General features: G+C 39.2%; 1 protein-coding gene across 1 annotated transcript; it reads right to left on the bottom strand.

Moving 5' to 3' along the window:
* Positions 1 to 1,206: 1,206 nt before the first annotated feature.
* Positions 1,207 to 11,537, bottom strand: CRIPT (CXXC repeat containing interactor of PDZ3 domain). The gene is made up of 5 exons (XM_028516028.2): positions 11,399 to 11,537; positions 9,054 to 9,119; positions 8,229 to 8,283; positions 4,368 to 4,471; positions 1,207 to 4,060 (listed from the first exon to the last, which is right to left on the bottom strand). The coding sequence occupies exons 1-5, from the start codon at positions 11,412 to 11,414 to the stop codon at positions 3,996 to 3,998; spliced, it is 306 nt and encodes a 101-aa protein (XP_028371829.1). The 5' UTR covers positions 11,415 to 11,537; the 3' UTR covers positions 1,207 to 3,995.
* Positions 11,538 to 11,547: the final 10 nt, after the last annotated feature.

Genomic DNA, 11,547 nt, shown 5'->3' with positions numbered 1-11,547 from the left:
TGACACCCCCGCAGGCCCAGTTCTGAGGGTCTAAACACAATTCTCCACTAAAAGAAACTTTGTAGAAATGGCTGATTCCAGGGCCGGGTAGGAAAAGAGAAAACAGTAACACTTGGAACACTTGTGGGGGAAAATAAGAAATTTCTCCAAAAATGGTAAGAATGTGGCAAAAAGAGCCAGGAGACAGCTTGAAAGGTCTCCTACTGGCCAAATCTGGGACAATTTGACATCAAAACAAATGAGTAACAGGCTGAAAAAAATAGGAATCCATGAGTTCATACTAGCATCAGGGATAAAAAGAAAAAGCTTTTCCTTACAACAGAACGCCAACTAATAAGTGTACAAGGAATGACACGATTGGAAAACCACCACTTGGCAACCTTCGGAGTAACAGCTAACTCGGCCAAGGGACATCACTGTATGCTAAATTAGGGTGTGAGAGTTTGCTCAGAAACAGAATATTTTCAGTCTCGATGTATCTCCCCACAAAATGCTTAATATAACAGAAGAAAAAAGAAACATTATAGTGGGGAAATCTAGCAGGTACCACCTAAAACAAGCGACTGAAGTCGACACCTTGAGACAGGACAACCAACACCAGGACGATGCGCGGAGAAGGGACACACCACTTCTAGGGCAGTCCTGCCAAAGACGCATCAGCTCAGTCCAACCGTTAAGCAGAACAAATTAAAAAAAAAAAAAAAAAAAAAAACTAAGATTAAGAGATATTCTGTAAAATAACCAGCCTACAAGTTCTGTGACTTTGACAGTTTTGAAAGACACCGAAGAACTGTTCTAGGAGACTAGAGACATGGCAGCTAAATATAGTGTTATCCCGAATTAGATCCTGACCCGTTCTTATTTTTCACTACAAAGGCCATAGCACATTAGTGCTATGGTTATGTTAGGGAATACCCTTGTTCATAGGAAACAGACAAGTATTTGAGGTAAAGAGGCACTGTATCTATAACTAACATGCAAATGGTTACCAAAAAAAAGCATTTACTGCTCTGGCTGGTGTGGCTCAGTGGACTGAGTGCCGGCCTACAAACCAAAGGGTTGCTGGTTTGATTCCTGGTCAGAGCACATGCCCAGGTTGCAGGCCAGGTCCTCAGTTGGGGACACATGAGAGGCAACCACATATTGATGTCTCCCTCTCTTTCTCCCTCCCTTTCCCTCTCTCTAAAAAATAAACAAAATCTTTTTAAAAACATTTATTCTATATTGATAAAGGGATACTGCTTCCTTAGAGCAGAATGACAACTAATAAAATCACAATTTTATAAACATCATGGTAAAATTTTTTTCAGATAAGAATCATCAAAGGGTGCTAATCTATGAGGGGCAGGTTTAATGAGAAATCGAGTATCGACATGGTCTCAAAAATTTTTCTTCACAAACTAAGCACTAATTGCAAAGGAAAGACAATAACTACATTGACTGGCAACATCTAAGTGAGCATTCCCTGAAGGTACAAAGGGATGCTCTGTGACTCTGGATGCGACACTGCGGGACACATCTCTCATAGCATTTCAGCCCACACTGCATAACCTGAACTTAAACACAAAGAAACACTGGAAAAACCCACAGCGAGGGACGTGCCACGCCTTAACTGTCCTGTATTCTTCAAACACATCCATACTACAAAACACAAAGAGAAGCTAAGGAGTGATGATAAAGTCACCTATGACCCTGGGTAAGATACTGTAACAACAACAACAAAAAACTAAACAAAAAGAACTGGAAGAGGGAGTGTAGACAGGAGTGTTGTTGTCAGTGTTAAACTGCTGATTTTGACAACTGTACTAGGCATGCTCGTCCTTGCGAAGCGCACACCATGCTGAGCGGTAACGGGTATGATGCCTGCACGGTGCTCTCAGACTAGTCAAGGGAGAAACATATACTGAGGGACAGAAAATAGTCAAGCAAATATGAGAAACATTAAAAAAAAAAAGCCAAAGTGCAGAACAATGTATGTATTTCTTCTATATAAAATTTTCAAAACAAACACTCATACGTGTATGTAAATGTGTATTTCTAGGATACTAAAATCATTAGTACTCTCCTGCCCCTCCAGCTAAGGAAACTCAGAGCTAAACAGTATTTGGTGGTTGGCATGAGGCTAGAGAGTTAAGTCTTTTTTCCCAGCCCTCAGTTCCAGTCCACGGTGGGGGGGGGGGGGAACAGTATTAACAGCTTTCAGATGCTTTCCACTAGCATACCCACACTTTTGCACATACAGTACATGTAATTCTTGTATCATGTTGATGGCTACATATCCTAATCAGCATACTGAAGAAGTGTTCTACTGATATCTATGTTGTTTCTTATATTTAAAAGTTTGAAATTTTAAAAATTATCTTATTTCATCATCTTTACATTTACTTTAAAACTATGATCGGCCATAATTCTGTCATCTTCTTTCATGTTATAGTTTCTGTTTATGTGCCTTCTTTTTTAAAATATTTTATGTTCATGTCTGGGATTTTCCTTCTCATCTTAATGAATTCTACTCAATGTATGGCAGTCATACCATTATTTTAACAATAGGAAGATTTATAATACATATATTCTGTTCTGAGGCTTAGCACTAACGGAAATCTTCATAGGAGAACCTGAGTCTGGCCCCAGGCTCATTTAAGGAAGGAGGCTACCCAAGGCCTCAGTATGAAACTGAGTTATGGGAGTCCAGATTCCAGGTAAAACCTGAGAAATACACCTTTCCCAAAGTCGGCCAACCCAACTTTTAACTATCTGCCCCACTCTCTACCTGGGTCCTATTATGAGTCCCCTTTTGTTGATTTTCACTAATAGTCCTAAATTGTTTAAAGTATGAGAAGATATTTCCTGTCTTCACAGCTATTATTTATTATATTTTACATTATCCTTGAGATCTTTCTGGATATTAATAACAATGTATCTCAGAAACACTATTTTAAAAAACTTATAATCAGTTAAAACTTTATTTTCCATAATTTTAGAATACAAATGCAACATTATTATGTATATCACGTCATCTATTCTACACATTTGATAATGGTACTTATATATAATGAACTTGACGTTAGGGAACACTTCCTTGGTCTCCCTTAGTAGGCTGCAGGTTTCCAAGGCAGAAGTCCTGAACCTCTGACGGTAGTGAAACAAAAATCTTTCTTTGAAGATATATACATATATTTTAAGAATCAAAGTGTTTGCTTCATTCTATTTATTTTTTGGTGGGGGGATGGGGGGTGGAGAATATTACAAGCTTCATTTTTGCTTCCAAGAGCTTTCTCAAAGAGTGGTAATACATTTCCATTTTATATCATCATAACAAACACTGTTCTCTTGGCTTTCATAATAGTGTGAATTCAAGGTCGTGTGTTTTCCTGAAATCCAGTATATTCACTTGGATATGTATGTGGTGTTTTCTTGTGTTCTTATTCTCATGTGAAAGGTACTATTAGCACTATGGGTTCAAGAACAAATTTTTGAAAATCATATATACAATTTCTGTGTTTGATTTGGGTCTGGGCCAAGGAACCATTCAGCCATAATGGTCTCAGGTACTTAATACCCTGTGAAGCTGCAATTAATTAAGGTGCTGTTGATTCTAAGAACTAGGCAACCAACAAGGGAATGAGCGACCGAAGAGTGTAAGTCTGGATGCCAAGTTCGGAGCAAACTATGTCTGTAAGTCAAGTAGAGGGAGAGGACAATAAGAATATGTGAATGATGTTAAATAAAAAGTGCATAGAGAACTGGGCCAATATTTTTTGTTGTTAAATTTGCCACTTATTCTGGTTTAATCAGATGCACGCAAGGCAGACTAATTACACTGCTGCTACTCAGAACTTCTTGAGAGCAAAAAAATGAATACTAATCAAATTCCCTGGTTTTAACTTAATTGTGTTAAAACATGTTATTCTGTAACTTGAACATCTATGATACGCCTTGAAAATTTAAAGTAGAAAGCAAAATCAGATAGAAAGCCAGAAACTTCATCAATACATCTAGACAGACGTTTGCTTGTAGTTTTTCGTGTCCAAAACCTTTTTTCCACACATCGCGCAGATGCCTAGGACAAAAGAACACATGCGAGCGTCAGACCGTACCACCCGCGAACGTCCACCACCAGTGAACACCCAGCACCAGTGGTTCGGCTGACTTAAGTCAGTCCTGAAGGTAAAAACATGATTTTACAGTATCAGAAAAGAGAAAAGGAAAATATGTACTTTTAACGATGAACAAGTTCTATTTTGCCTTAGAAAAAAATAGAATTTGATTATAATAGAATGTATAAAGGTTATCCCTTTTCTATATTATCCAAATCAGTACCAAATAAAATAGAGTTGATATGAATAGAAAAATGGTATTAAATTTACCCTTTTTGTAGGCACAGCCCTGGCAGTAATTAGAACCTGGTTGGTGCACAGAACTTTTACAAATTCTGCAAGTGGAGAACTTATTCTTTCCGTATGGATCAAATCTAGATTTTTAAAAGAAAGAACAATGTGAATACCATAGACACACTCTGAGACAACCTCACCCGAGCAAGCAACAGGACTAACCCACGCTCTCCCTCCCCCGTCACGCTCTACAGTTGACTGGCACGGCGCCCTCCCAGCGGGCACACTGCAAAGTGCCTGCACACTTCAGCCCCTTCCACGCGAGCTGCGTGCTTATAAAGAGCCAGGTGTGCTTAATCCCAACCCTGTTTAGAGCCAGGGTATTTGTCAATCTGTCTCTCTGGTACAATATTATAGAAACTGATGAAATATGGGTACAAAAACAGTGGTAGAGTCTATTAAAAACTATGTGACTGCTTTAGGATGACTAGTTAAGTGTGAATCATTAGAACTGCTACTGATTTAAGTGTGGGTAAAACAACTGTTAAAAATTGAGGAAAAATCAAAAGTGGGAGCATTTGGCACCTTGCAACTGCCCTTTTTTTTAAAAAGATTTTATTTATTCTTTTTTTAGACAAAGGGGAAGAGAAAGAGAAAGAGAGGGAGAGAAACATCAATGTGTGGTTGCCTCTCGTGCGACCCCACTGGACACCTGGCCCACAACCCAGGCAGGTGCCCTGACTGGGAGTCAAACCGGCAACCCTTTGGTTCGCAGGCCGGCACTCAATCCACTGAGCTGCACCAGACAGGGCACAACTGTCGGTTCTTGCTCTGCTTTAAAGACACTGGAAATATATATTCTTGTTATGAATTCTATGAGGAAAATGATGAAGAACTCATACTCAAAAGGCTTTGTCTCAATATCAAATGACCAGTGAATGTATGTAGAGCATGTGTTTTAATTTAAAATAAAACAAGTATGTATTTTTTAAAGACTGCCTTTTACTGATGTCTTTAATTAATTAAAACAAATAAAGTATGTGTTTTTTTTAAAAACTGCCTACTTTTACTGATGTCTTGGATAAAAAGGATCCTACAATATAAAAATGCCACCTTATAGTGCCTGAAGTGCAAAGCAACTTTAGAGGAAATACTTTCCCTTAAGTGGCAATTACTTTCTCTAACAACAGTCATACACTGAAGACCAACACTTTCTTCTCTTCGGTACACAGCACAATAGCTCATTCCCAAAGGTTAATTCTTCCAGACCCCAGAGAATGTCTGTCACTTTACGCCCTACAAGAGAAGAGAGGCACTATTTTTCTTAACACACTCAACTGTTTCAGCCTGTATGCTGGAGACTGCTTTTTCTTAAAACCGTATTTCATCATTCTAAGATGTACATTTTAATATCTCTGACATCTTACAAGTATTAATTGGCACAGCTTTTTCTTAAAGTAATGATGCATCTTATAAATGATGGTATCTTAGATTCAATACAATACAGTAGTACACTTTCCAAAGTGAAATATTTAGAGAATCCAAAAGTAACAACTACTTTTTAACAATATTAGAGTAAATTTGGGAGCATAAAGGAACTAGAAGTATCTAAATTCTACAATCTGTAAAAATAACAACTCAGTCAATAATAACTGAATGTTTTTAAAAGACATCAGTTAGTCAGTCAACAATACTGAGTACTCTGACACTTCTCATCACTTAAAAGATTGACTCTATTGTGCTACTTACGTGCCAGGCACTGGAAATAGTAAAAGCTTTATTTTTACTATTATTTCTAATCCTTGGGTTTATGTCATCAATCAGGTATTTGTTTACTCAGCAAATACATACTGAGTGCCTACTACACACCTGTACTGTTTTACATACCAAAGATAAACCTGACAAAGACTCTGCCCTCATCCAGCTAACGTTCTCGTGAGAGGAGATGGGCAGTAAGTAATGAGACAAACACATTTCTCAGCAAGTCATGACAGGTGGTAGAGGAAATTCAAACAGGACACCATGGCAGACATGAGGCGAGAGAGGGAAGACATCAGTTCAGATGCTGGGTATGGGCCCTCTCTGAGACGGTAACATTTCAGCTGAGACCCGCTCTGAGGGCAGAGCTCTAGAAGAGGGAGCAGTAAGCACACACCTCCTCCAGAGGGACCTGCCCTCTCTGGCGCAGGGGTTGCTACACAACAAGTCAGAGAGGTGGGAGGGGCCAGATCTTGGAGGACCTTGTAACAACACAGCAGGGTACTTGGCATTTACTCAACGTAAAGAGAAAACCAATGGAGGTTTTGAGCAAAGAAGTTACATGCCCTTTAAACTTAACTATACGGAAAGAGAGGGGAAATGGGGAGATAGAAAGTTACTAAGGCACCCAAGTTAGAAATAACAGTGGTTTGGAACATGATAATAGCGATGACATGGACAAAAGCAGGTGGATTCAGGCTATACTTTGGTAGCAGGACCCAAGGGCTTGCTGATGAGTGTGGGAAGAGAGGGAAAGGAGGGAACCGGTGAGGAATGCTAGCGTTTAGGTTTGCACAACTGGACCGGACAGCGGAACAATGATGAGAAGACTGTGATTAGAAGACTGAACGAAAAGTGGTTACCTGTTAAGACAGCCAACTGGGTAAGTCAAGTAGACGGTTCAATGTGTTTGGAGCTCAGAAGTCAGGACTAGAGACACACATTTAGGAGTAATTAACAGACAGTTTGAACCTAAAGCCATTGGACCAAAGTCAACTGAGGAGAAATTATAAATTTATAAATAGAAAAACCAAAAGTCTGGGATTGAGTCCAGAAGCACTTGATTGAGAAGGAACAGCCAGTGAGTTGGGAGGAAAGAAGAATGTGGTGTCCCAGAGCCGAAAGAATAAAGGCTTCCAAAAATAAAGAGTTGTTAAAAGGTTCAGTAAGGTAAAAATAAAGTGGGAGACAGCAGTTTCACAGGTCACATGTGGTCCCAACAAGAGCAGTGTCAGGGGTGTGGGTGGACAAAGGCCTGCCTGACACAGCCGATGGCGAGAGTGGAACTGAAGGACGCTGAGAAAGCACCTAGGTAGGTCTGGAAAACTGCTGCTGTGAAGGGAAACAAGAAAATGGGTGGCAGCTGGAAGGGGTCATGGGATTTTTAAGACTGGCTATAATAATGAAATGGTGTCAGTAATTGTTTATAAGGGGGGAAGTATTTTTCCCCCCCTTCACTCTCAGATGAAAAAGTAAAGTTCAGAAAAGAAACTAGCTTAACTTGTGTAAGGTCACCGAGGCAGACAGTGACAGAGTCTAGATTTGAATTAAAATCTGACTCCAGAACTTACTCTATTTTCTTATTTTTCCGTTACCTCTGATTTGAAGGATAATTAAGAACTAGAAAGCCCTGGCCCTGTCCAGTGTGACTCGGTTGGAGCATCACCCCATAACCAAAGGGTTTCAGGTTCGATTCCCAGTCAAGGCACATGCCTAGGTTGCGGGTTTGATCCCTGGACCAGACATGTACAATCCCGGTGCAGATCCATACCAGAGGCAGCCAATAATGCTTCTCTCTCACATTGATGTTTCTCTCTCTCCCTTCCTTTCTCTCTAAAAGCAATAGAAAAATGCCCTCTGGTCTTCAAAAAAAGAAAGAGAACTAGAAAAAATAAAAGTCGTATTTTCTCGTGAAATTGTAAAAAGGAAGTAGCACTAATATCTTCATATGTTGATACAGTGAGAAAGAACAGGGTGAAACCAGCAGGTTATAACAGGTAGCTTGTTCTTACTCGCCAGGAACTACCTAACTGTATCATCACAATAGAATGGTGCACATCAAATTCATGTCGGTGTGCTTGATGTTAGAAGGAGTGGTGATTTAACGTACTACTGCTCTATAGATGCTCTTGTACCTACCTTGCTTTTTTTGAGGTCAAAGCTTTATTTTCATTCAGCTTTCTTCCACCACTTTCTATATTAAAACGAACATGTACTTGTTAGTTATTTCTACACATTTCACACTAAACAATTACTTTAAAAGTTCATTTTTTTGACCTCCTACAAATACACTAGCCTGTATCAAAATTTTCAGAAATCCTCATTTAGCAACCAGGTTCTCAGGATATTACTTAAGAGAAAACAATTATCTACTAGAAAAACAACAAAAATTAGACAAAACAATCATTTTATTTCTCAGATCCAAAGTTAGGACTTTAGAAATGGGTCTACACTTAATTTATCCACTGTAAAATCTAGAAACCACTACACTGGTGCCACAGACCTTGAATATAGTGAAAATGTTTCTTTTCTTTCCCTTTGATGTTTGCACTGTATTTAATGAGTAGGAAAAAGATATTGGATAGTCTGTAATAAATTACCTTGCAGGAAAATGATTAAGGAGGTGAAAACATTTAAATGATTTAAGAATATAAAAATCAGGCAAGGAGAGGGAGATTAGATACCAAGGGTAATTAAGCTGAAGCAAATCAATTACTAGTATATACTCTGCTTGAAAATCATTGAATTATTTTACTATCTCCTGCCTACCAAATTAGGAACCCCAACATGTAACTAAGAGAACTAAATAAGATACTAAATTGTTGGGGGATCCAGTATAATTTAACATTTAATAGATGAAATATTTTGTATACATAACATTTCATTTTACAAATAATCTAAACACTAAAACATTATTCACAGGAAGTGTCTGATCCAACTTCTGTGTTCTAAAAGGAAAAATACCTGTGGTATTCCTTGCACCATCTTTCCATGTATCTGGAGTGATAACAGTACCAAGTTTCTTTTCACCTGTTACAGCAAGAGAGTAAAAGTAAGGGGAATTAGTATTTACTATTAACAAATGCCCTATATTGTGCCTAAAGTTCACATTGGTATCAACAGTCATATTATAGTCGGAGCTGTTAATGCTGGGGTTGGGGCCAGTGAACTGAGACTTAAGAAATTAACTGTGGGAAATGGACAACTGACTCTCAGCAAAGTTTGTAGTACAGTAGGCTTCCTCTGTATACTTTTAACAAATTGGGTAAACAAATTTGGTAAATCTATTCGTTCCATAAATACTTACTGAGCATCTATACACCATTTATACCATGTATAAACCACTGTACAAAATACAGAGAAAAAGAAACTTGATCAGTTAGATGAAGTTCTAAATTACAAGGAGCTTTCAGATTTCTCTAGCAATAGTCTTTAACTTGGGTGTTATAGGTGGACCTTAGGAAACATGTGGACTACATGAAATTGTACACAAACCTTTTGCATATTCCTTTTTTTTTAAAAAGACTCTGGTAAAAGTCTACAGCTTTCATCAGATTTTCAAGGGATTTAGAGAACCAAAAAAAGAAAAAGAAAGTTAAGAACTACTCAACTAAAATGTAAGCTAGAGCCCTGGCTGGTGTGGCTCAGTGGATTGAGTGCCAGACTATGATCCAGATTGTGGCCAGTTCAATTCCCTATCTAGGGCAATCTGGGTTGCAGGTCAGGTCCCCAGTGGGGGGCGCACAGGAGGCAACCACACATTGATGTTTCTCTCTCTCTTTTTCTTTCTCTCTCCTTTCCCCTCTGTGTAAAAATAAAATCTTAAAACAAAGTGTAAGCTAGAAAATAAAAATCGAGAGCTAAAATAAATTGAAAGCTAACATACTAGGAGGAATTCCACAGAGAAAGGAACAACCCTGGCTAGGAAAATCCAGGAAAGCTCTGTGGAAAAGGCAATAGAGAGGGTATGCAACAATGGAACTGTGAAGAATGAGGAGGAAAGGGGATGAAGACAAACTGAAAAAAGGACACATCCTGAGGAAAGGCATGGAGAGCTCAGAGTACACATGGACATGCAAGCTAGTTTGGTTTGGCAGAAGTGTAAATAGGATAATGGTTCATGAAAATTAAGTGGGAAAGATAAGCTGAGGTCTTACTGTGGAGTGTGATTCTAAATGAGAGCCTCCAAATATAGAAACCCAAAAGTATTCCCTGCACACTGAGAATTTATTTAAGTGACTTGCCCATGACCATTCTTTTGCCTAATATAAGATCTGTGATTCAAACTTATGGGTGTCTGTGTTCAAAGTTTTATCTATTGGAAGGTATATAAACAAAATAGAATATGTTAACTAGACAATAATCAAGATAAGAGGACTTGAACCTTGTCACCAAAGAGCCAGATATATCTAGCTTGCTGAAAAAGAGGCCTGGGCACACGACAGGTATTTTAAAACACATAGACAGTTTCTGAGGTCAAAAAGCCCATAGGATATCTCCTATATTGTCATTAGAATCACCAGATGGCACCCTGGCTGGTGTGGCTCAGTGGTGTGGCCAGGTCCCCAGTTGGGAGCGTGAAACAGGCAACCCGTTTCTCCCCCTCTCTTTCTCCCTCCCTTCCCATTTCTCTAAAAATAAATAAATAAATAAATTTTTAAAAAATCGCTGGATGTACAGGAAGGAAGGGATCTTCTGGTAGGCATTCATGAAAAAAGCGCTGAAACCATTAAGGAGGGACACTAATTTCGGGTTGTCAGATAGGATGCCCAGTAACCTTTAAATTTCAGAAATTTTTTTTCGTTAAGAATGTCCTAAAAGTGCGTGCTCCGGGACAAAGCACTCCTTACAGTAGTAAGGAACAGCAAACTGAACCAAGTCACAAGTACTGTATGGGGTATACTTACACAAAAAATTATTCCTTGTTTACCTGAAATTCAAATTTAACGGGGTGTCGGTATTTTTATTTGCTTAAATCTGACAAAGTTAGAAGTGGCTCTTAAGATCTATTTCAAACTTAAGTGTCTGTGGGTTAAGGAAGCCGCTCAAGAAGCTGTATGGGTTGAGACCCGGGGTCGGGGGAAGCAACGCAAATAGACAAAGATGTGAAAAACCTGAGACCACCTATAACATAAAACATACAGCAATATGTTTTGGGGAGGGGCAGGAATGGTCCAAGGACAAGGTAGGATGACAGAGGCTACAACGAGACCCGCGGCCGAAGCTTAAAAAAGGTGGGGGCAAAGTTTCCAGGGAACTCCAGTTAGGTTCTCCTACTCTCCTCCCACAGAAGCGGCCCCTTAACTCACATTTTTCGCACACCATTCTTCAGCGACGGTTCCCTTAGCAGCAGTAGCAGCAGCAACTTCAAAACAACAATACAGCCAGGGAAAGATTCCCCTTCCGGGTTACAAAAACCCACTTCCGGCCTCTCTCTCCGCCCTGCCTATCCTACACC

Source organism: Phyllostomus discolor, chromosome 6, assembly GCF_004126475.2.
Source record: "Phyllostomus discolor isolate MPI-MPIP mPhyDis1 chromosome 6, mPhyDis1.pri.v3, whole genome shotgun sequence".
NCBI classification, from domain to species: domain Eukaryota; kingdom Metazoa; phylum Chordata; class Mammalia; order Chiroptera; family Phyllostomidae; genus Phyllostomus; species Phyllostomus discolor.
Note: the sequence above shows the minus strand (reverse complement) of the source record. Positions and strands in the feature narration are given on the sequence as shown.

Bases quoted from the DNA above. Each gene is read 5' to 3' on its own strand.
- CRIPT (XM_028516028.2), bottom strand. The intron at 8,284-9,053 runs GTATTTTTCCTT...GTTTTAATATAG, and splicing joins TGGTGCAAGGAATACCACAG to AAAGTGGTGGAAGAAAGCTG. The intron at 4,472-8,228 runs GTAGGTACAAGA...TTAAAAATCTAG, and splicing joins TTGACCTCAAAAAAAGCAAG to ATTTGATCCATACGGAAAGA.